At 63.1% G+C, this 23,835-nt stretch overlaps 2 protein-coding genes across 4 annotated transcripts; both read left to right on the top strand.

Moving 5' to 3' along the window:
• Positions 1-1,702: 1,702 nt before the first annotated feature.
• On the top strand, positions 1,703-9,610 carry TH (tyrosine hydroxylase). Of its 2 annotated transcripts, none has more exons than XM_016920185.4 (13): positions 1,703-1,868; positions 3,674-3,895; positions 4,880-5,054; positions 5,366-5,454; positions 5,612-5,679; positions 6,060-6,110; positions 6,513-6,658; positions 6,777-6,912; positions 6,996-7,065; positions 7,485-7,541; positions 7,780-7,875; positions 8,178-8,311; positions 9,151-9,610. In XM_016920185.4, exons 1-13 carry the CDS (start codon positions 1,779-1,781, stop codon positions 9,308-9,310), a joined length of 1,494 nt encoding a protein of 497 aa, XP_016775674.1. In that variant the 5' UTR covers positions 1,703-1,778; the 3' UTR covers positions 9,311-9,610. The 2 variants fall into 2 exon arrangements, with proteins under 2 accessions (XP_016775674.1, XP_016775673.1); XM_016920184.4 differs by having other exon boundaries at positions 1,703-1,880.
• A 2,233-nt stretch (positions 9,611-11,843) lies between these two features.
• Positions 11,844-13,616, top strand: INS (insulin). Of its 2 annotated transcripts, NM_001008996.2 has the most exon segments (3): positions 12,230-12,271; positions 12,451-12,654; positions 13,447-13,616. In NM_001008996.2, coding segments are annotated over 2 exon segments (333 nt in total). In that variant the 5' UTR covers positions 12,230-12,271; positions 12,451-12,467; the 3' UTR covers positions 13,593-13,616.
• Positions 13,617-23,835: the final 10,219 nt, after the last annotated feature.

Genomic DNA, 23,835 nt, shown 5'->3' with positions numbered 1-23,835 from the left:
AGAAAGGGCAGGCATTGCAGAGTGAGCAGCGACGGAACTGGGTTTTGTGGGATGCACAGGAGTTCACCCGGATAAGAGGGGGGTGAGGAATGACACTGCAAACCGGGGATCACGGAGCCCCAAATCCTTCTCGGGCAGGAAGTGGGAAGGGTTGGGGGGTCTTCCCTTTGCTTTGACTGAGCACTCAGCCTGCCTGCAGAGGGCGGCGAGGAGCCACGGAGGGGTGTGGGACAGGGATGCCATGGCTGAAGCAGTTTTAGGAAAGGTCCCAGGGGCTATTGTTGAAGAGAGAACGGGGAGGGGGGAGTCCCACAGCTGACAGGAGCAGAGTGGGCCCTGAGAGATGCCAGCTCTGGGTGCCACAGTGACCAGCCGGGGTAGGCCTTCAAGAAGTCAGGGAGCGTCTAGGGCTTCTGGCTCCTGCTGGGCCCAGGGTGTCATCTTGGGCTGCCAACACCAGAAAGCCCAGCAGATACAGGAAGCCCCAAGCCCTGTTGGAAACGGTTCTTCTCCAGGAGGGACAGCCGTGGCAGCGTTCAGCCGCAGGCCATGCACTCTGGGGCCACGTCCTTCCCTCTGTACAGTTCACCATTGTCAAGGCGGGCTCTGGCCATTTCTGCTGACCCCAGACGGATGGGGAGGCCTCCCCTTCCACCAGAAGGGCCAGAAGCCACCCTGGGCAGGGGCATCACTCTCCCTGGGTGGGGCAGCGGCTGGGAGCAGGAGGTGCCAGTGGGCGTGGGCTGGATGCAGGTGCCTGCGGGGCGGACATGGAACTTGGGGGAGGCTCTAGGCTGGGGTTGTCCTCAAGGGAGTTCTCAGGTCACCCCAGGGTCACCCTCACCCCGGGGCCTGGTGGGGTAGAGGAGAAACTGCAAAGGTCTCTCCAAGGGGAAGGGCGTCAGGGCCCTCAGCACTGAGGGACGTGCGTGCTCTTCAAAGAAGGGGCCACAGGACCCCGAGGGAAGCCAGGAGCTAGCAGTGGGCCATAGAGGGGCTGAGTGGGGTGGGTGGAAGCCGTCCCTGGCATGCTGTCCTGGCCCTGGTCGCCCTGGCCACCCTGGTGGGGACTGTGATGCAGGAAGTGGCAGCCATTTGGAAACGTGTGGCGTCTCCTTAGAGATGTCTTCTTCAGCCTCCCAGGGTCCTCCACACTGGACAGGTGGGCCCTCCTGGGACATTCTGGACCCCACGGGGCGAGCTTGGGAAGCCGCTGCAAGGGCCACACCTGCAGGGCCCGGGGGCTGTGGGCAGATGGCACTCCTAGGAACCACGTCTACGACACACACAGCCTGGAATCTTCTGGAGAAGCAAACAAATTGCCTCCTGACATCTGAGGCTGGAGGCTGAATTCCCCGTCTTGGGGCTTTCTGGGTCGGTCTGCCACGAGGGTCTGGTGTTCATTAAAAGTGTGCCCCTGGGCTGCCAGAAAGCCCCTCCCTGTGTGCTCCCTTGAGGGCTATGGGGCCAAGGGGACCCTGGCTGTCTCAGCCCCCCGCAGAGCACGAGCCCCTGGTCCCCGCAAGCCCGCGGGCTGAGGATGATTCAGACAGGGCTGGGGAGTGAAGGCAATTAGATTCTACGGACGAGCCCTTTCTCCTGCGCCTCCCTCCCTCCCTCCTCACCCACCCCCGCCTCCATCAGGCACAGCAGGCAGGGGTGGGGGATGTAAGGAGGGGAAGGTGGGGGACCCAGAGGGGGCTTTGACGTCAGCTCAGCTTATAAGAGGCTGCTGGGCCAGGGCTGTGGAGACGGAGCCCGGACCTCCACACTGAGCCATGCCCACCCCCGACGCCACCACGCCACAGGCCAAGGGCTTCCGCAGGGCCGTGTCTGAGCTGGATGCCAAGCAGGCAGAGGCCATCATGGTAAGAGGGCAGGTAGGTGCCCGGCGGCCGTAGTGGACCGGAGCCCAGGGCTGGTGCCAGCTGCCTCTGCCACTCCCCAGCCTGGCTGGCAGCCCCAGGCTCAGGGTCCATGCAAACCCCTGGGACGCGGCGTGGATATGGAGGCCTGGGCACAGCGGCATCCCCTGTGCCTGGTGTTTGAGTCCCTGTTGGGGGAGGGTGAGGTGATGCCTGTCCCTGTGTGTGCCCCTCTTAGGCCGACCTCTCTCGGGGGTCGTGTGGGTCCCTGTGTCTTGTTTCATCTTGAATCTTAACGATCAGAATGTGGAAACAAATCCATCCAAAAAATCCAAGATGGCCAGAGGTCCCCGGCTGCTGCACACAGCCCCCACCCTACTCCCACCTGCCCCTGCCTCCCTCTGCCCCAGCTGCCCTAGTCAGCACCCCAACCAGCCTGCCTGCTTGGGGAGGCAGCCCCAAGGCCCTTCCCAGGCTCTAGCAGCAGCTCATGGTGGGGGGTCCTGGGCAAGATTCAAAGGGTATCTGGGCTCTGGGGTGATTCCCATTGGCCTGTTCCTCCCTTATTTCCCTCATTCATTCATTCATTCATTCATTCACCATGGAGTCTGTGTTCCCTGTGACCTGCACTCGGAAGCCCTGTGTACAGGGGACTGTGTGGGCCAGGCTGGATAATCGGGAGCTTTTCAGCCCACAGGAGGGGTCTTCGGTGCCTCCTTGGGCACTCAGAACCTTGGGCTCCCTGGCACATTTAAAATGGGTTTTTATTTATGGACCTTGATTGAAACGTGGTGTGAGTTGTAGCAGTGTCATTTCCAGGTACCTTCTCAGGGACACAGAGCACCCTCCCCCGTCCTCCCCCGCCCTCCCCTACCCTCCCCCACCAGGCTCCCCATCAGGCATCCCCTCCCCAGGGGGCCCCGGGGCCCAGCCTCACAGGCTCTCCGTGGCCTGGAACTGCAGCCCCAGCTGCATCCTACACCCCCAGCCCAAGGGTAAGAGGGGACTCTGGGAGGGGCTTCTGCTGCTCCCCTTCATGCTCCACAACCCTGGAAGCTCAGGATGAAGCTGATTCTTCTCTTACACGGGGCCCAGAGCCTTCTTGGGAGTTCAGCTCCAAGGGATGAGCCCCAGGTGTCTGCCAAGCCCCCCTCTGTTCAGGCCTGGCGCGGCTCTGGGATCGAGGGGTCAGAGGCGCTGAGCCCAGGGAGAGACACCTGCACCCAGAGCTATGACAAAGGGTGGAGGGATGACAAGGCAGCCAGGAGCGGGCGCCTGCGGGGTGGCACAGAGGGGCAGGGCCCGAGGACAGGCATCCTGATGGGAGTGTGAGAAAGGGTCCCCTGTGCGGCAGCCAGGAGGGTAGGGGGTTGTTCACTGGGGCCCTGTGGGGGCAGCTCCTTCCTGAGCTGCCGTTCCCTCCCCGGCAGCCGATGCCACTGCCCATCAAGACATCGCCCTCTTCCCACCACTAATCCAGTTAGCGCCTGGCCTGGGGATGAGTGACACAGCGTCTCTGTCTGTCTGCTCGCCACAGAGTGGGGAGCAGGCGAGCACCTTCCCAGCCCCCACTCCTCCCCCACCGCCACTGCTTCTGACTGGGCTGCCCCCATCGGGAAGGGCGTGCAATGCCCGCAGGCACCTCGGCTAGCATCTGCCCCAGCAGGCACACAGTAGGCGCTCAAAAACGTGCTCTCATCCCCGGCCTCTGTGTGCCATCAGCGCTGCCCGACTGTGGGACCAGCTCTGGGTGGGGGTCCCCGGGTCTCAGCAGGTGGAGGAGGCATGGGTGCCCCTTGTCCCCACAGTCCCCGCGGTTCATTGGGCGCAGGCAGAGCCTCATCGAGGACGCCCGCAAGGAGCGGGAGGCGGCGGTGGCAGCAGCGGCCGCTGCAGTCCCCTCGGAGCCCGGGGACCCCCTGGAGGCCGTGGCCTTTGAGGAGAAGGAGGGGAAGGCCGTGCTAAACCTGCTCTTCTCCCCGAGGGCCACCAAGCCCTCCGCGCTGTCCCGAGCTGTGAAGGTGTTTGAGGTGAGCTGGTGGCCTTCGTGTCCCTGGGGCAAGTTCACCTGTGGGTGGGGCTGTGTGGGCTGAGTTCCTGACTCCTCTATAGCAGAGGTGCAGCTGCCCAGTCCCCCGAGGCCGGCACAGGATGCAGCAGGGGAGTCTCAGGCCTCAGCTCAGCCTCCATGGCATCTAGCCACACCCCTGTGTTTTTGAGGGATCCTGAGCCCACCCCTAGGGCTGAGGCTACCAAGCCCCACTGTGCCTCTTGCCTTGCCCATCCCCTGGATCCCCCTCACCCACCATTTCCCACGTGGGGGGCTCCCAGCAGGGCAGCACGAGAGGCAGGGGCAGGGCAGTGTGCCCTCTCCCACCCACCCAGCACAGCGGCTGAGGTGACCACTGATTGCATTAGTCACTCCGGCCCCACTGTGCCCCGGGAGGCAGGTGACCCGGCTCCCGGAAGAAGCTCCCAAATGACATTAAAGCCAGACTCCCCGCCCCCCAGCTCCCAGAGCCAGTTTTGTGGCCGGAGGGTCACTGCGACCCACCGCCCTTGTTGCTAGGCAACAGGAGGTGGGGGTGGAGCGGACCCTTCCGGCCAGTGTCCTGGACGCTCAGGGGCCAGTGAGACTCAGGGCCCATCCTACAAACCTGGATGAGGCCACCAGGGTTGGGGGCACCTTCTGACCAGTGGCTGAGGAGCCGGACTGTGTGGCATGGCCTTGGGACACACACACCGAGCCGCCCAGAACCAGGTTAAGCCTCAAGCTGTGACAACTCCTGGTTAGGCACGTAACACAAAATCCAACTTGCCAGTGGCAAACCCTGGCCTGGTGGCCGACAGCTGACCTGAGCCTGGAAGAACGGGATCTGTGTGCCGCTAGCACAAAAGTCAAGGGCAGGGCCTGGCCAGCCAGCCAGATGTGCCTCCTCCCCGCCCACCCCACCCTCTCTCTCCATCTCTGTCTCTTTCTCCTTCTCTCTCTCTTCCTGCTTTTGCTCCCTAAGACGTTTGAAGCCAAAATCCACCATCTAGAGACCCGGCCCGCCCAGAGGCCGCGAGCTGGGGGCCCCCACCTGGAGTACTTCGTGCGCCTCGAGGTGCGCCTAGGGGACCTGGCCGCCCTGCTCAGTGGTGTGCGCCAGGTGTCAGAGGACGTGCGCAGCCCCGCGGGGCCCAAGGGTGAGGCGGTTTTCTGTCCTTGAGGGCCACCAAATGACCTCGAGAGGCTGGGGTGCAGGGGCTCCTGCAGGGGGACCCTACAGTGACCACGTGGTGGTGGCCTGGTTCCCTCTCTGCGGGCTCCACTCCGCCCCCCGTTTTGCTACACATCCGTGTCCGGGCCTGGGGCCACTCCAGGATCCCCCCGCAGCTCTCACAGCCCCGGCTGCTTCTGCCCCCCGGAAGTCTTGTAGGGGAGGCTGCTTCAAGGTGGGTGACACAGCCCCACGGCTCCGAGCTCACCAAGATCTCTTCCTCCATCACCCATAAAGTCCCCTGGTTCCCAAGAAAAGTGTCAGAGCTGGACAAGTGTCATCACCTGGTCACCAAGTTCGACCCTGACCTGGACTTGGACCACCCGGTGAGTGGTGCGCCCCTCACTCAGGCCTCCTGCCCCTGATCACATCCCCTACCCTTAGCCCAACCCTGGACAGGAGTCTGTCGGCTTCAGGAGCCTCTGTGGCCTGTGCCCCCACCCCAGCACAGCCTCCTGACCCGTGTATCCCCTCTGCCCTCAGGGCTTCTCGGACCAGGTGTACCGCCAGCGCAGGAAGCTGATTGCTGAGATCGCCTTCCAGTACAGGCAGTGAGGGGCCCCTGCGCTCGGGACCCAGACTCCGTCCTGCAGGCTGACGCTGGACCTGGGGGGTGGGAGGGAAGGACAAAGGGGAGGACCCATCTTGTCACCAGCATCAGTGCCTCCTGCCAGGCAGCTCTGCTCCAGGGCTTTCCATGTCCCCAAATCCCAGTGGGGAAACTGAGGCCCAGGGGGGCTAGAGCAACCCGCCGAGGCCACACAGCTGGCTCACGGCACAGTCAGCCGGGGTGCACCCTCCTGTCCATCCTCCAACCCAAAGGCCTCGCTGCACTAGGCGGGTGTGGACCTGTGCCCAGTGAGGCTCCCTCCCTCCCTCCTGCCCTTCTCACTCCCCGAGGGGACCTGCTGACCACTGGCCCCCTCCCCAGTGGCGACCCGATTCCCCGTGTGGAGTACACCGCCGAGGAGATTGCCACCTGGTGAGACCTCCGTGCAGCTAGGGGCTGGGGAGGAGCCCGGGGGATGCCTCCTGGAATCCTGGCCTGTGAGGGCCGCCTCCAGGGACCTTGGCACAACAGGAGAGACTAAGGCTGGGAAGAAGAGGGACTTGCAGGGCTCAGAATGTTGGGTTGGGAGGAAGAGGCTACCCATCCTGTCTGGCCATCCCCAGTGTGCTGAGGGACCGCCCCTCACGGCCCCCTATCCCCTGGGATTCCCTAAAGCCACCAGCAAAAGCCCCTCCCAGGGGCCTGGGTCTTCAGGGGTCCCCAAGAGGCCTGCGTTGGTAGGGGCTCAGGCAGGCAGAGGCACCCACAGTTCAGGAGGGGGGTTTCGGGCACTGGGGTGGGGCATTGGAGGGCCCTGAGCCTGGCTGCCTGTAGGAAGGAGGTCTACACCACGCTGAAGGGCCTCTACGCCACGCACGCCTGCGGGGAGCACCTGGAGGCCTTTGCTTTGCTGGAGCGCTTCAGCGGCTACCGGGAAGACAATATCCCCCAGCTGGAGGACGTCTCCCGCTTCCTGAAGGGTGTGCCCAGACGGGAGGGGCGCAGAGCCGGGGGGCCGGGGATGGTCAGCCAAGCGCCCCACCCCAGCGCGGCTCCAGCCCGTCCCGGCTCGGCAGTGACCCGCGTGGCCCCTTGCAGAGCGCACGGGCTTCCAGCTGCGGCCTGTGGCCGGCCTGCTGTCCGCCCGGGACTTCCTGGCCAGCCTGGCCTTCCGCGTGTTCCAGTGCACCCAGTATATCCGCCACGCGTCCTCGCCCATGCACTCCCCTGAGCCGTGAGTGCGCGCCCTGGCCGCCAGCCCGAGGGTGGGGGGTGCGACGGGCGGCCCCTCAGCCCCCTTCTCCCTCCTACGCGCAGGGACTGCTGCCACGAGCTGCTGGGGCACGTGCCCATGCTGGCTGACCGCACCTTCGCGCAGTTCTCGCAGGTACGCCGCGGCCTCGGAGGGAGCCGGGGTCACCCAGGGGCTGGCTTGGCGCCGGGGGCGGGGGGGTCGATGTGCGGGTGGGTGAAGTGTGCTGCCTGCTCCCGGGCCCCGCCAAGGAGGCTCAGCGCCCCGAGGGTCGCGCGGCATAGGGCGGGGCTGGAGCGGAGCCTCCCACGGCCTGTGCTGCCACCTGCCGGCTACCTGGGAACGGCGCCCACGGGCTTAGGAATATGGTCAAGGAGGGCTGCCTGGAGGAGGAGGCCCGGTGGAGGTGCGGATCCTGGGTGGCCAGGGAAGGTCTCTGCCACCCGGGAAGTGTCCCAGAGACCCCTGGAGGGGCTGCTGACACCCCCGGTGCCCCCACCTCGAGCATGACCCAGGGCTGCCTATCCCCATCCTTCATCCTCCCCACTCCACAGGACATTGGCCTGGCATCCCTGGGGGCCTCGGATGAGGAAATTGAGAAGCTGTCCACGGTGGGTTGACCCCTCCCTGCAGGGCCCGGGGTGTGGGTTTGGGGGTCTGAATCCAGGCCTCACCCTCTTGCCGTCCAGGCTGAGGCCTCTCCTTCCACCCATGAATTGTGACCCTCACCCTGGCCTGCCTGCATCCTGGCCTGGCCTCCCTGGGGGTGGTGTCCTGGTCACGGGTGACCAGGGGCTGCCCGGTGGGCGGCAGCTGTCTCTGGGCTGATGCTGCCCGGCTTCCCCGCAGCTGTACTGGTTCACGGTGGAGTTCGGGCTGTGTAAGCAGAATGGGGAGGTGAAGGCCTATGGTGCCGGGCTGCTGTCCTCCTACGGGGAGCTCCTGGTGAGAGTGTCTCCTTGCTGCAGCCCCCAGCAGAGGGGCAGGGCTGGGGGACAGTGCAGGGAGGGGACAGGCTCCCAGTGGGAGGAAACTGAGGCCTGGGCCTCCAGGACTCAGGCTCTGTTTGGGAGAAGGCTTGTCTCTGCCCAGTCCTCACCCCACACTATCCCAGGCCTCCGAAGGCCCGGCGGGGGAGATGGGGGTGACTCTGCCCAAGGAACCCACCCAGCGTCAGGCCACGGTGCCCCAGTTCCCTCGGGGACCTGGGTGCAGTGGAGTCAGTGATGCCATTGGCCTCCTGCCAGCACTGCCTGTCTGAGGAGCCCGAGATTCGGGCCTTCGACCCTGAAGCTGCAGCCGTGCAGCCCTACCAAGACCAGACGTACCAGTCAGTCTACTTCGTGTCTGAGAGCTTCAGTGACGCCAAGGACAAGCTCAGGTGGGCTAGGCTGCTAGGGCAAGCCCCCCATGGTGCCCCCAAACTGGGCCAGCCAGGCCTTCCTTCTGGCCTTGAGCAGGGCTGGACCTGTGAGCCCAGGTCACAGATGAGAAAACCGACCCCTGGTTGCAGCAGCCCCTACACAGCAGGGGCACCATCCGTGAGAAGGACCCCAGCATCTGGGGAGGGGCGGACCTACAGGACTGGGGGCTGCTGGGTGGCCGGGTCAAGGCCAGTCTTGGAGGTGCTGACAGAGCCTGAGCTTTGTGAGGATGTCCTGTGGAACCTGTCCCGGCCCCCTGCCCTGGGATGGGGAGAAGTCAGGGGGATAGACAGAGTCAAGGTGGGGGGCAGGGCGGGAGTGGGGTCCCCCGGGCTGGGGGCCTTTGGCTCAGTGACCAGAGTGTCAGGAGAGGGGAGCAAAGCCCTCTAGCCTCATCCCCATAAAAGGTCTCATCATTTTCCCTCCAGCCTCTTGTGCACTGGGGAAACTGAGGCCAGGGGCTATGTGTCCAGCGGACCGGGGTGCTGAATTCCACCCACAGGCTTAGGGATATGGTCAAGGAAAGCTTCCTGGAGGAGGCCCAGTGGAGGTGCAGGGAGGGATGGGGTGCCCAGCAGTCTCTAGTGGAAAAGGCGCCTAGCCTATCTCCCCCATGAACCCCCTCACCCAGCCCTGGAAGAGGCCTCAGTGTCTCGCCTGTGACCAGGTGGCTCAGAAAAGCCCTGGGAGCTCTGAGCCACTGTGAAGGTGGAAACGCGGCCCCTGGCCTCCCCTCTCCTGGAGGCTGCAGACTCTGCCTGCCAGTTGATGAGGGCTCTGCCGCTCTCCTCCCCAGGAGCTATGCCTCACGCATCCAGCGCCCCTTCTCCGTGAAGTTCGACCCGTACACGCTGGCCATCGACGTGCTGGACAGCCCCCAGGCCGTGCGGCGCTCCCTGGAGGGTGTCCAGGATGAGCTGGACACCCTTGCCCATGCGCTGAGTGCCATTGGCTAGGTGCACGGCGTCCCTGAGGGCCCTTCCCAACCTCCCCTGGTCCTGCACTGTCCCGGAGCTCAGGCCCTGGTGAGGGGCTGGGTCCCGGGTGCCCCCACCTCCCTGCTGCCAGGCTCCCGCTGCCCCTGCACCTGCTTCTCAGCGCAACAGCTGTGTGTGCCCGTGGTGAGGTTGTGCTGCCTGTGGTGAGGTCCTGTCTTGGCTCCCAGGGTCCTGGGGGCTGCTGCACTGCCCTCTCCCCTTCCCTGACACTGTCTGCTGCCCCAGTCACCGTCACAATAAAAGAAAGTGTGGTCTCTACACCTGCCTGGCCCCACGTCTGTGCCACAGAGACAGACCTTGGGATCCTCAGGCCCCCACATCCCCACCCCAGCCTCACTCAGAGCTTTCGCCCTGGCCTCCTTCCTCCTCTGGGAGGTGGCTGGCCGCCCTGGCCAGGCAGCTGGCCCCTCCGGGCCTGGTTTCCCCGCTCACCCTGAGGCCCCGCCCAGCTCTGAGCCCCAAGCAGCTCCAGAGGCTCGGGCACCCTGGCTGAGCTGCCCCATCTCCGTGGGGTGCCCTCCCAAGGTGGGGAGCCGAGTGACCGTGGGAGGGCCTCTCTCAGGCCTGGCAGGGAGCAGGGGTCACAAACTGTGCTGGCTGGGGGTGGCCTCAGAGGTGGGCCTGCAGGCCTAACCCTCCCTGCTGACAGGGCTCCCAGCCCTTGAGAGAAACAGGGATGGAGGAACAGCTGCCCCGATGCCCTCACCCACCCGGAGCAGGCCCTGTGAACCAAGGGGAACCTCAGTGTGGCCCCCAGCATGTGTGCTGATGGGGAGGGTCTGGCTGAGCTGGTGCCCAGGCAGATGGTCTGGGCCTATCTCCCCAGTGAGGCAGGCTGGGGGCTGGATTTCACTCTGTAAGATGCCCCTGGCTTACTCGAGGGGCCTGGACATCCTCCAGAGAGAGCACCCAACACCCTCCAGGCTTGACCGGCCAGGGTGCCCCCTTCCTACCTTGGAGAGAGCAGCCCCAGGGCGTCCTGCAAGGGGTGCTGGGACACCAGCTGGCCTTCAAGGCCTCTGCCTCCCTCCAGCCACCCCACTACACCCTGCTGGGATCCTGGATCTCAGCTCCCCGGCCGACAACCCTGGCAAACTCCTACTCATCCACAAAGGCCCTCCTGGGCATGGCGGTCCTTCCCAGCCTGGCAGTCTGTTCCTCACACACCTTGTCAGTGCCCAGCCCCTGAGGTTGCAACTGGGGGTGTCTCTGAAGGGCTGTGAGCCCCAAGGAAGCCCTGGGGAAGTGCCTGCCTTGCCTCCCCCCGGCCCTGCCAGCCCCTGGCTCTGCCCTCCTACCTGGGCTCCCCCCATCCAGCCTCCCTCCCTACACACTCCTCTTAAGGAGGCACCCATGTCTTCTCCAGCTGCCGGGCCTCAGAGCACTGTGGTGTCCTGGGGCAGCCACCGCATGTCCTGCTGTGGCATGGCTCAGGGTGGAAAGGGCGGAAGGGAGGGGCCCTGCAGATAGCTGGTGCCCACTACCAAACCCGCTCGGGGCAGGAGAGCCTAAGGCTGGGTGTGTGCAGAGTGGCCCCGAGAGGTTCTGAGGCTGAGGCCAGGGTGGGACATAGGGATGTGAGGGGCCAGGGCACAGGATACTCCAACCTGCCTGCCCCCATTGTTGGAGCAGGATGCTCCAACCCTCCTGCTTCTGGGACCTCCTGATCCTGCCCCTGGTGCTAAGAGGCAGGTAGGGGCTGCGGGCAGCAGGGCTCGGAGCCCATGCCCCCTCACCATGGGTCAGGCTGGACCTCCAGGTGCCTGTTCTGGGGAGCTGGGAGGGCCGGAGGGGTGTACCCCAGGGGCTCAGCCCAGATGACACTATGGGGGTGATGGTGTCATGGGACCTGGCCAGGAGAGGGGAGATGGGCTCCCAGAAGAGGAGTGGGGGCTGAGAGGGTGCCTGGGGGGCCCGGACGGAGCTGGGCCAGTGCACAGCTTCCCACACCTGCCCACCCCCAGAGTCCTGCCGCCACCCCCAGATCACACGGAAGATGAGGTCCGAGTGGCCTGCTGAGGACTTGCTGCTTGTCCCTGGGTCCACGGGTCATGCCCTCCTTCTGCCACCCTCGGGAGCTGAGGGCCACAGCTGGGGCTGCTGTCCTACGGCGGGGTGGGAACTGGGCAGCCAGCAGGGAGGGGACCCCTCCCTCACTCCCACTGTACCACCCCCACCACCTTGGCCCATCTATGGCGGCATCTTGGGCCATCAGGGACTGGGGACAGGGGTCCTGGGGACAGGGGTCCTGGGGACAGGGGTCTGGGGACAGGGTCCTGGGGACAGGGGTCCTGGGGACAGGGGTCTGGGGACAGGGGTCCTGGGGACAGGGGTCCTGGGAACAGGGGTCCTGGGGACGGGTCTGGGGACAGGGGTCCTGGGGACAGGGGTCTGGGGACAGGGGTCCTGGGGACAGGGGTCTGGGGACAGGGGTCCTGGGGACAGGGGTCCTGGGGACAGGGGTCTGGGGACAGGGGTCCTGGGGACAGGGTCCTGGGGACAGGGGTCTGGGGACAGCGGTGCAAAGAGCCCCGCCCTGCAGCCTCCAGCTGTCCTGGTCTAATGTGGAAAGTGGCCCAGGTGACGGCTTTGCTCTCCTGGAGACATTTGCCCCCAGCTGTGAGCAGGGACAGGTCTGGCCACCGGGCCCCTGGTTAAGACTCTAATGACCCGCTGGCCCTAAGGAAGAGGTGCTGACGACCAAGGAGATCTTCCCACAGACCCAGCACCAGGGAAATGGTCCGGAAATTGCAGCCTCAGCCCCCAGCCATCTGCCGACCCCCCCACCCCAGGCCCTAATGGGCCAGGCGGCAGGGGTTGACAGGTAGGGGAGATGGGCTCTGAGACTATAAAGCCAGCGGGGGCCCAGCAGCCCTCAGCCCTCCAGGACAGGCTGCATCAGAAGAGGCCATCAAGCAGGTCTGTTCCAAGGGCCTTTGCGTCAGGTGGGCTCAGGGTTCCAGGGTGGCTGGACCCCAGGCCCCAGCTCTGCAGCAGGGAGGACGTGGCTGGGCTCTTGAAGCATGTGGGGGTGAGCCCAGGGGCCCCAAGGCAGGGCACCTGGCCTTCAGCCGGCCTCAGCCCTGCCTGTCTCCCAGATCACTGTCCTTCTGCCATGGCCCTGTGGATGCGCCTCCTGCCCCTGCTGGCGCTGCTGGCCCTCTGGGGACCTGACCCAGCCTCGGCCTTTGTGAACCAACACCTGTGCGGCTCCCACCTGGTGGAAGCTCTCTACCTAGTGTGCGGGGAACGAGGCTTCTTCTACACACCCAAGACCCGCCGGGAGGCAGAGGACCTGCAGGGTGAGCCAACCGCCCGTTGCTGCCCCTAGCCGCCCCCAGCCACCCCCTGCTCCTGGCGCTCCCACCCAGCATGGGCAGAAGGGGGCAGGAGGCTGCCACCCAGCAGGGGGTCAGGTGCACTTTTTAAAAAAGAAATGAAGTTCTCTTGGTCACATCCTAAAAGTGACCAGCTCCATGTGGCCCAGTCAGAATCTCAGCCTGAGGACGGTGTTGGCTTCGGCAGCCCCGAGATACATCAGAGGGTGGGCACGCTCCTCCCTCCACTCGCCCCTCAAACAAATGCCCCACAGCCCATTTCTCCACCCTCATTTGATGACCGCAGATTCAAGTGTTTTGTTAAGTAAAGTCCTGGGTGACCTGGGGTCACAGGGTGCCCCACGCTGCCTGCCTCTGGGCGAACACCCCATCACGCCCTGAGGAGGGCGTGGCTGCCTCCCTGAGTGGGCCAGACCCCTGTCGCCAGGCCTCACGGCAGCTCCATAGTCAGGAGATGGGGAAGATGCTGGGGACAGGCCCTGGGGAGAAGTACTGGGGCCACCTGTTCAGGCTCCCGCTGTGACACCGCCCCGGGGCGGGGGAAGGAGGTAGGACATGTGGGCGTTGGGGCCTGTAGGTCCACACCCAGTGTGGGTGACCCTCCCTCTAACCTGGGTCCAGCCTGGCTGGAGATGGGTGGGAGTGCGACCTAGGGCTGGTGGGCAGGCGGGCACTGTCTCTCCCTGACTGTGTCCTCCTGTGTCCCTCTGCCTCGCCGCTGTTCCGGAACCTGCTCTGCGCGGCACGCCCTGGCAGTGGGGCAGGTGGAGCTGGGCGGGGGCCCTGGTGCAGGCAGCCTGCAGCCCTTGGCCCTGGAGGGTTCCCTGCAGAAGCGTGGTATCGTGGAACAATGCTGTACCAGCATCTGCTCCCTCTACCAGCTGGAGAACTACTGCAACTAGATGGAATAAAGCCCTTGAACCAGCCCTGCTGTGCCGTCTGTGTGTCTTGGGGGCCCTGGGCCAAGCCCCACTTCCCGGCACTGTTGTGAGCCCCTCCCAGCTCTCTCCACGCTCTCTGGGTGCCCACAGGTGCCAATGCCGGCCAGGCCCAGCATGCAGTGGCTCTCCCCAAAGCGGCCATGCCTGTCGGCTGCCTGCTACCCCCACCCTGTGGCTCAGGGTCCAGTATGGGAGCTGCGGGGGTCTCTGAGGGGCCAGGGGTGGTGCAGCCACTGAGAAATGACTTCTTGTTCAGTAGCTCTGGACTCTTGGAGTCCCCAGAGACCTTGTTCAGGAAAGGGAATGAGAACATTCCAGCAATTTTCCCCCCACCTAGCCCTCCCAGGTTCTATTTTTAGAGTTATTTCTGATGGAGTCCCTGTGGAGGGAGGAGGCTGGGCTGAGGGAGGGGGTCCTGCAGGGCGGGGGGCTGGGAAGGTGGGGAGAGGCTGCCGAGAGCCACCCGCTATCCCCAGCTCTGGGCAGCCCCGGGACAGTCACACACCCTGGCCTCGCGGCCCAAGCTGGCAGCCGTCTGCAGCCACAGCTTATGCCAGCCCAGGTCCAGCCAGACACCTGAGGGACCCACTGGTGCCTTGGAGGAAGCAGGAGAGGTCAGATGGCACCATGAGCTGGGGCAGGTGCAGGGACCGTGGCAGCACCGGGCAGGGCCTCAGAACCCATGCCTTGGGCACCCTGGCCATAAGGCCCTGAGGATTGCAGCCCAGGAGAAGCAGGGAACCGCCAGGGCCACAAGGGCAGAGACCAGGGCCAGGGTCCCCCTGCAGCCCCTTAGCCCACTGCCTCCCAGTAAGCAGGGCTGCTTGGCTGGCTTCCTTGGCTACAGACCTGCTGCTCACCCAGAAGGGCCCACGGGCCCTGGTGACAAGGTCGTTGTGGCTCCAGGTCCTTGGGGGTCCTGACACAGAGCCTCTTCTTCCGCACCCTGAGGACAGGGTGGCTCCGCTGGGCACCCAGCCTAGTGGGCAGACGAGAACCTAGGGGCTGCCTGGGCCTACTGTGGCCTGGGAGGTCAGCGGGTGACCCTAGCTACCCTGTGGCTGGGCCAGTCTGCCTGCCACCCAGGCCAAACCAATCTGCACCTTTCCTGAGAGCACCACCCAGGGCTGGGCTGGGGATGGCTGGGCCTGGGGCTGGCATGGGCTGTGGCTGCAGACCACTGCCAGCTTGGGCCTCGAGGCCAGGAGCTCACCCCTCCAGCTGGGGACCTGGCCATTGGGGCAGCCCTGTTCCTGAAGCTCTGAGCTCACCCCTTCCCCATGACCACATCAGCCCCCTTCCACCCAAAGATGTCACAGCCCCCAGCTAGCCCCGCCTCCAGAGTGGGGGCCAAGGCTGGGCAGGCGGGTGGACGGCCGGACACTGGCCCCGGAAGAGGAGGGAGGCGGTGGCTGGGATCTGCAGCAGCCGTCCATGGGAACACCCAGCCGGCCCCACTCGCACGGGTAGAGACAGGGGCGCCCTGCTGGAGCTGAGGTATGTGAGCTCGCGCGGGGCTGGGCCAAAGCGGGGCCCGGTGGGCCGGCTGGGAGGCTGCCCACCAGTCAGCCATCGGCCAAGCTGTTGCCCTGGCTGACCCTGATGGCCAACAAGGCCGCAGGGAGTGATGGGCAGAGGCCCGTTCTGGGAGGGGAGGGTCAGTGCTCTGTGGGGGACCATGTGTTGGAGTGGAGGGCAGCAGGAGGAGCCCTTTGGTGTCCAGGGACTCCTGGAGCTGCCCCAGCCTTCCAGGACTTGCAGGGCAGCTGGCACTGGCTGGTGCTGGGGGCTGAGGAGTGTCTTTTGAGGGGCCAAATTTTCTGTGACTTCTGTCCTGGGGGACCTCTGACCTGAGGCCTCAGGAGAGGGCAAGGCCGCCCACCCAAAAGAGATGCAGCCATGGTTCGCGGTGCCCTCAGCTGCCCTGGGCCAGAGCTGGGGCTAGCTTTCACCTTGTTGAGACCCAGGACTCTGTCCCCCAAGCCTGTCTTCGCCAGCGCCTTGACCCCACCCCCCACACACTGTGTCCTGGAAAAGGTGGACACAGGAGACCACAGCCAGGGCGAGGTATCGCCCCTCCATCCCCCCAGGCCCAATGAGAAGCAGTTGGCCAAGGTGATCCAGGTGGCAGAGGCAGCATCAGACCCAGTCTTCTGTCAGGCACCACCTTGGGTGCCGGTCCCCAGATGCCCTGGCGGGGAGTGTGGATGCTCCCGGAGCCCCCAGGTCACCCCATGTGAGCCAGGCCCACAGAGCTTGGCTCTGCAATGCCTGCTGGGCCGCTGCCTATGCTCCACCCCTTCTGGGAAGCTAAAAGACAGCCGTTCAGTGTCCAGAGACCTGCCTGGCCTTGGAGCCTGGGTTTCACATGCCCACCGGGCTGGCAGGGGCACTCAGCTGCCTCCAGCCCCGGCGGTCACCCTGGCATTGGGTCAATCTAACTGCTCCGCAGTCACAAGGCAGCTGCTCCCCAAGGCTCCCCAAACTTGCTGGCCCCTCTAGAAGCCTCTGTCCATTCCTGGAGGACCGAGGGCAGCCTGCATGCCATCCCGCACACAGCCTTCTGTCTGGGCATCCTGCCTTCACACATGCTGCACAGGGAGGAAACTCTTATACCACATTCCTTAAGCAGAGACTGAAGCCTGGAGCCAGGCACATGGCACGTGCTCCCACCCACCCAGGACACACTGCGGTGTGGCTGCCTCCAGGCTGGCCCCCTAGATTGCGTCTGCTCCTGGCATGGATAACTGGCACCTTTGCCTGGCCGTTGGGGCAGTGTTTGCCTTCCCGTGTCGGCAGCAAATATTTACTGTCCTCCGTCTCCAGGACTCTCCAGGCCTGAGCAGACCCTGGGGGGATGAGTGTGGACTCAGCGGTGCTGAGGGTAGCCCCCTGCCCTTCAGGTCCTGGTGCCCAGCAGGGGTCCAGCCCAGGGAAGAGACTGAGGCCAGGACAGGTAGTGTTTAAGCCTGAGTTTCTGGGAAAGGTAGCCCTGGGCAGAACTTGGGCCGAACGTCGGCCAGTGTCTGTCTCCAGCCAGGCTGTGAGGTAGCTGTTTCCAGGATGGGCACTTTTCCACACCTAGCAATGTGGCCAGGAGCCGCCATTCATGGGTGCGACCAGCAGATGGCATCAGAGCCTCACTTTTGATGCACTCCAGCCACCAGCCACGGGTCCAGGCTCGGGCCACCACCCAGGGCACCACCCAGCAGCTGCATCCTGCCCCTGCCGGGCACTCCCGGGGGCTGTGGGGCTTGTGGGGGCCCTGCCAGACACTCTTGGGGGCTGTGAGGGGCTCTGCCAGGCACTCCCAGGGACTATGGGGGCTGTGGGGGGCCCTGCTGGGCACTCTGAAGGGCATGGGGCTTAGGAATGAGAGGAGCTGTCTGATGATGATGGTGGGGGCGCTGCAGAGGCCCCCGGACTGCTCAGGTCCAGTCTCGGCCCCTAAGTCAAGCCTCAGGCCAGCCTCTCACCAGCCTGGGTTTCTCAGACGGCCGGGACAAATGTTCTGGGTCTCTAATATTCCAAGAAAGCCTCTGGCTGGACTCTGAGCCCCACCTGCGAGCCCCTAGAATCACAGAGAGCCAGGGTGAGAAGACCAGGGGGACTCCGTCCCACCCTCGTCATGGCTGAGCCCACCGTGGCCTGTGGTGGACCAGGCTGTGGCCTTTGCTGAGGGTCCCCAGGGCCCCTGGGGGCTACTGAGGCTGGAGGCCAGCGGTGGCCAGGAGGGTCCCTCCCTCAGCCACTCAAGCCAGAAGGTCGAGTCCTGGTTTCCATGTGAGGAGGGGGCTTCAGGGGCTGGGACCTGGGGGCACGGAAGGCCTGGAGCTGGGGTCCAGGCGGCTGAGGGTTAGTGCGTTCCCACGCTCCCCTCCGCCAGCGCCGTGAGGAGAGGGAGGTCCACTCTGGAAAGAATGTTTGAGGGCAGGGGTAGACAGGGTCTGGGAACGCGGAGATGACACACTGGGGTGCCGCCTCCGCACCCTCCGCCCTTCCTCCCACTATTGTTTCTGGCCTCGGCCGCAGGAACAGCAAGGCAGATTCCTTCGAAAGTGGGGCCGGCCGGAGGCGGCACCCCATCGTCCCTCTCGCGGCCCAGCCGTGCTGTGCTGGCGCCAAGCTCCCCGCCGGCCTCCCACCCGCTCCTCCGCGTCCTCAGCTCACTCCTCTGCTCCCAGGTGGCCCCAGTCCCCACCCCACCTCGCTTGGACTCCCCACTTCCTGCCCATCTGCTGCTGTTGGGAGACCCTCTCCCTGACCCCAGGGACTGCTGAGGCAGCCTCCAAGCCTCCCAGTGTCCCCGAGGCTGCCCCTAGAAGCTGGCTTGGGGCTGTACCAAAAGGTCACCCCACAGTCCCCACTCTCCAAGGCAGGTTGATAGCAGGGATCTCAGGGTGCCCATGGATCTAGGACTAAGTCAGAGTCGGGGTCCCTCAGGCCGAGGGTAAGGTAGGTGGTGCCTGCCAGGCTCTCCTCGCCCAGGGAGGCTGAGAATGTCTAGACCCAGGTGGCTGTGACCCCTAGGCAGAGCCAGCCCAGCCCTTGCCAGGGATGGAGACCGGCCTCGAGGAGGCCAAGCCCTGGGGGTCCACAGGCCTGTGGGCTTCGGGGAGGCTCTGCTCCCTGTGGCCCTGTGGCCCTGTGTGGCCCAGGCTGCTGAGTCATCAGAACCTCGGGGGCGCCGCGGGCCCCACATTCCGCCCAGGCCTCTCTCTGACCCTCTTCCCAGCCCATCTGTGTTTTTGGAAAACAGAGCCAGAGCCCCCCGCGGCCCTGCCAGCTTGCGGCTGCTCACGCTGGGACTCAAATCGCACCCTTCTGTCTTCAAAGTCCACCTTCACTTCAAAGCTCGGTCCCACCCCAGCCCGGCCTCCACAGGGCCACCACCTGCCCACATCCAGGCCCGCTGCTGCCCAGTTTCGGAGGGACCTTGGGCATCCCCTGATCCTCTCTAGAGCGCGGGGTTCCTGGCATGGGCCCGTTACACATGGGTGGCTCGGTGGGTGGTGAGGACGGGGCTGGGAGGAGATCCTGGGGACCCCATGGTGGAGGCAATGAGGCACCCAAACCCCAACTCCAGTGATGGCTGCTTCCACGGGGCCCTCCGAGCCCTGACCTTCAAGGTGCAAGAAAAGCTTTCAGGGGCAGGGGTGAGTGGAAGGTGGGCTTCCTCCCTTGCCACCTGGGGGGCGGGCCCAGGACAGATGCTCCGTGAGCACTTCCCAACCTAGGCCCAGCTGTGGGGAAGGAGGGAGCAGGCGGCTGGGCTCCAGGCAGGGGGAAGAGTTGCCTGAGAACTTAGGGAGAGAGGGAGGGCTGGGGCACCCCATGCCAGCTCCAGCTGTACCACCAGAGCTCAAAGCAGAGGAGGCAGGAGCCAGCAGGCTGGGAGGCTTCCTGGAGGAGGTGTCCCAGGCCTCTGCCAGCACTGCAGCCTTGAGCACGAGTCCACGCTGGGCTCCTGCTTCCAGGGCCGCAGACCCAGCCCAGCACTGCCCATGCTGCCCTTGCCAGGGACCCTTACAGAGCTAGCACCTGGGTCCTTCCCCCTGGTTGGGCATGGGCTGGCCTCGACAATAAAGAAGGGGTAGCTGTGGCCTCAAGGTCTACAACAGGTTGTGATCTGTGGGTGCCAAGAAGTCATGGGCCCTAAGCATCCTCAGGGCCAGTGAGTGTCCACCTGGGCCAGTGTGGGGCTGAAGGGTGAGAGCTGAGAGGCGGGGCTGACATCCTGGCTCTGCTGCCAGTGGCTGTGTGGCCTTGGGAAAGTCACTTAGCATCTCTGGGCCTTGGTTGCCTCATCCATCAGAAGGGAACCAAAGGAGGCCCTGCCTGCCTCAGCTGCTGGATGGTGTAGCTCAGTGTTGTCTGTGAGAGGCAGGCCCTTGGGCAGCCGTGCCTCTGGCTTCAGTACACCCGTGAGCTGCTTTCTGTGCCCAGGCCTTCAAATCACGGGGACAGCCCCGTGGGTGTGGTTCAGGTCTGGGCACCACAGGCAAGGGGAAGCTGACATGTCCTCCGTGGGAAGTGGCAGTCCCCATGGCTACCGGGCATGCACAGGGCGTGTGGAAGGGACCTTGGAGGGAGGAGCAGCTCCCCGAGGGAGGAGCCTGGGGCTGGGGTACAGAGGCCTCTGCACATCTTAGAGTAAAACAAGCAGGAGAGGCTGGGTGCGGTGGCTCATGCCTATAATCCCAGCACTTTAGGAGGCTGAGGCGGGCAGATCACCTGAGGTCAGGAGTTCAAGACCAGCCTGACCAACAGGGAGAAACCCCATCTTTACTAAAACTACAAAATTAGCTGGGTGTGGTGGCACATGCCTGTAATCCCAGATATTCGGGAGGCTGAGGCAGGAGAATCGCTTGAACCTGGGAAGCAGAGGTTGCGCTGAGCCGAGATGGCACCATTGCACTCCAGCCTGGGCAACGAGAGCGAAACTCCGTCTCAAAAAAACAAAAACAAAAACAAAACAAAAAAATCAAAACAATCAAAAAAAACAAGCAGGAGGGGCTCTGAGGTGCCTGCAACACCCAGGTACAATCCGTGGCCCTGAGGCCCATCACAGGGAAGGGGTCTTTGCAGCTCTTTCAACCCCCAGCCCAGCATCCAAGGAAGCCCAGGGCAGGGAGAAACCTCAGCTGCACCATCAGAGCTCAGAACAGAGAAGGCAGAAATTAGCAGGGAGTGGGGCTGTGGAGGCTTCCTGGAAGAGGTGTCTCCCGCCTTGCTGGCACTGAGGCCTTGAGGATGGGTCCATACTGGGCCCCCACTGCCAGGGATGCAGATCCGGCCCACTGCTGAAATCTGTGCTCCTGGAGCCTCCCTCCTCTTCATGGGCCACAGGCTGTGAAAACCCCATAGTCCTCCCAGGCAGCAAGTTTTGTTTTGTTTTTTGTTTGTTTATTTGTTTTTTGAGAGTCTTGCTCTGTCATCCAGGCTGGAGTCCAATGGCGCGATCTCGGCTCACTGCAACCCCTACCAGCCAGCAAGTTTTGCTGGAGCAGGTGGAGGAGTCTTTGCAGCGAGCTCCCGAGCTGCCTAGGCCTGCCGAAGAGTTGCTGAGCACATGACCACCAAAAAAGGTTTCGGCACCCGTGGGTAGGGGAGGCAGGGGCAAATGTCACTTTACGTCAGGCGGAGGATAAAATTGAACGTTTATTAACATTGATTTTGTGCCAGAGGTGGCTACCCAGACCCATCCACTGCAGCCGTGAGGTTGGAAGGGAGAGGGGAGGCATGAACTGGTTTGTCCAAGGTCGTTGGCAGAGCGCGGCTGTGAACTGGGTTAGCCCCCAGGCCCCTCCTGCCCATCCATCCTCCAAGCACTGATGTGTGAGTGGCACAGTGGTCCCCTTGGCCCTGCCAGCCCCTCGGGCTGTGGCCCTATAGCCTTTGAAGGACGGCCTCACTTCCCCAGCAGAGGCAGCCTGGCCTTCCAGTACCTCGATGGTGTAGGGCTCTGGGGCCACAATCTGGTGTTTTCAGGACTAGGTTGTCGGTTACTTCCTCCTCTTCTCTCAATTCCCAAGGTTTGTTAAGCGGCCCTGTGGCTGTGGTCATGGCAATATGGATTTACTGGCGGTGCTTTCTGAAGCTGTGGATGCAATTCTCACAAGTGGCCACATGGTGTCAGGCTCGGGCCAGATTTGGAAATCTCCGCTTTACAGGTGGAGCAGGGTGGGGCTGGGAAGCGAGTTAAGAACGAAATTCAGCCCATCTGGGCTCATCCTAGGGACGCTGTCTCTGAAAGGGGGTCTCAACGTTCTGCCCCGGGCCTCTCAGTAATATATCTCATTTTATATTCATGCTAATGTAGTGGTTTCCTCTCTTAGAACAAAACGGATGCTTCAGAAAGGTGTTCCAGACCTATCCTGTGGCTTAGGCCCTAAGCTTTAGGATGCTCACCAGGCCACAGCCCCCTCGGGTTAGGAGACACCCGAAGGGAGGAATTCCCTCAGCGCCCCCTCTCAGTCCTGTAATGCCAGGACAGAAGCAGATAAGAGCCCCGGTTCCAAACACAAAGGTGCAGGACCCATGGCACCCTGACACTGTAGGGAGGCGTCCTGACTTTGTCCCCAGAGTCCCCCTCCAGAGTGCCCCAAATTGCGGCGCCCAAGACCTTTGGGTTATGCCACTGTAATTCTAGAAATGGCCGCCAGGGGTCAGCATAAGGCCACTTAAGAAGCTAAATGGCGAAAGCTTGGTGTAGCAGATTTCTGGGGGTTCCCAAGACTCTCATGCATGAACAAGGGTGGGCTGAGCCTCTCCCAGGCCTAAGAGGCAGTGGAGGAAGGAGGTTTTTCTATGTCGTGTCCCTCAATCCTGCACCCCAGTTTTTGTCCATTTTGCGGTCCCTCTCACCTGTCTCCATAAAGCATGTGTCCCCCAGACCCTTGCGTGGAAAATCTGTGGAATGTAGTGCTGTGGGGCCACAGCCCTCACACCCGAACCCACTGATCCCCAATGCCTCTAGTCCTGCCTCGGTGGCACCATGGCTTAGCTGCTCCCCGGGGGCCCTTTCTATCCTGACCGCTTCTCCCTGCTCTCCTTCTCCTGTTTACACACCCTGGGTTCCAAGATCCTGATGGGATAAAATAGCCTTGGAGACTAGAGTGAGCTCCTCCTGGGCCCATCCAGAGACGGAATTCCAGTCCAGGGCAGAGTTTGGATTCAAGACACCATTGTGGGCCTGGGAGGCTCCAGGTTTCCAGGAGTTTGACCTGTGGGCTGCTTCCCTTTCAGCCCCGTAGCTGCCCACCTCCTCAACCTGGGGACTCTTCATTTGGGGGGCATCCCATGGAATCACTTCATCTGGCTGGGTGTCAGCCCGTCACTCTCTCTAGGTCCATCTGCAGCTTGGAAAGTCCCAGCCAAGTGTCTCCAGAGGGCTCTGGCAGTCGCTGTTTGCAACATTTGGGCATCTTGCAGCAGACACTGGGACCAGCACATGCTACGGGGTCTCTAAGCCATAGAGCCCCGGAGCAAGGGCTGCTTCATGCTGACCTCCTTGTATCTTTGTTTTGTTTCTTTCCCTGAGTCTTTGTTTTGTGCTTTCTCTTCCTGCAGGCTTGAGGAAGAGGTGTCGAATTCCCAGTAAGACTTGATCTAATCCAATGGGTGATTCTATCTGAGCCCTCCCTGAGCTGCTGCCAGCTCTGAGTCTGTGCTTTAGCTGGAAAGACTGCGAACCCATTCAGTGCTCTGGACCTGACAGGGCCATTAACATCCCTCCCCACTCAAAAGCCGAGTGAAAAATCCCATTTTCCCTCCTCCCATGGGAGGGCATGGCTCTGGGGCATCTACGTCTTATTTGAGACATCCCCCAACACATGCCAGATTTGAATCCCCTTCAAGTCTAACTCTCTTCCCTGCTGAAATCCTTGTTATCCCCACTAGATGTCCTATTCCTCCAGCTAATGAAGGGATTTAAGACGAGGGCTTGAAAGAAAAAGGGAGAGGGGACAATTAAATCCCAACACAGGCTAGTAAAACTAATCACACTGAAGGTGGTTGGGGTGCATGGATGTTGGGAGGGTAGGGACTGGTGGCTCTCTGGAAAGTACACGTCTTTGCCTCTTCCTGAGTCTTTGCTAGCTTGGGGAAGAGGTTAGAAATTTCCAGTGTGATTTAGTCCAATCTGGTGGATGCTTCTATATGAACCCTCACCCAGCTGCTGCCAGCTTTGAGTCTGTGCTTTAATTAGAAAGGCTGCGAACCTGTCCAATCGCCCAATCCAGAAATGCCTGCAAGTGCCCCCTGCAGCAGTGTCATTAGAGCTTAGTACCACACAGGGTGTGTCCGAGGTCAGATCAGACGTGACCAGTGAAGTGAAAACCCCCCCAGCTGAGTACCTTGCTCATGGAAGATGGAAGGACCTAACTGCACAGTACATAACTGTACTGGGAGCACCTCAAATCCAATTTTTCTGCTCATTCTTGAATGCTGCTTTGTCCCCCTTATCCCCCCCCCCGATTTTACCAGTGCCACGTCCACCAACATTCCGGGGTGTCAAGTAACTGCCAAGTGTCACTCTAAGTAAAGCTACACCCACTCCCCACCACCTCCACATAGCCCCCACCTCCTAGCTGGCAGGGAGCTTCTGGCTTATGCCCACGCCCACAGGCGCCTTTCTGCCAGGTCAGGGGTGGGCCAAACCTCCACCCCCTAATGTACCATGCCCTGGTGCTGGAAAGTGCCT

This window comes from Pan troglodytes, chromosome 9, assembly GCF_028858775.2.
Source record: "Pan troglodytes isolate AG18354 chromosome 9, NHGRI_mPanTro3-v2.0_pri, whole genome shotgun sequence".
Classification (NCBI taxonomy): Eukaryota; Metazoa; Chordata; class Mammalia; order Primates; family Hominidae; genus Pan; species Pan troglodytes.
The sequence above is the reverse complement of the archived record's forward strand: the minus strand, read 5'-3'. Positions and strand labels throughout refer to the sequence as shown.

Excerpts from the sequence above, each read along its gene's own strand:
- TH (XM_016920184.4), top strand. The coding sequence starts at position 1,779 with ATGCCCACCCCCGACGCCACCACGCCACAGGCCAAGGGCTTCCGCAGG. Across the intron at positions 5,055-5,365 it reads CAGCCCCGCGGGGCCCAAGG|TCCCCTGGTTCCCAAGAAAA; the intron begins GTGAGGCGGTTT and ends TCACCCATAAAG. Across the intron at positions 6,913-6,995 it reads CCCATGCACTCCCCTGAGCC|GGACTGCTGCCACGAGCTGC; the intron begins GTGAGTGCGCGC and ends TCCTACGCGCAG.
- INS (XM_016919751.3), top strand. The coding sequence starts at position 12,186 with ATGGGCTCTGAGACTATAAAGCCAGCGGGGGCCCAGCAGCCCTCAGCC. Across the intron at positions 12,655-13,446 it reads GGAGGCAGAGGACCTGCAGG|TGGGGCAGGTGGAGCTGGGC; the intron begins GTGAGCCAACCG and ends ACGCCCTGGCAG.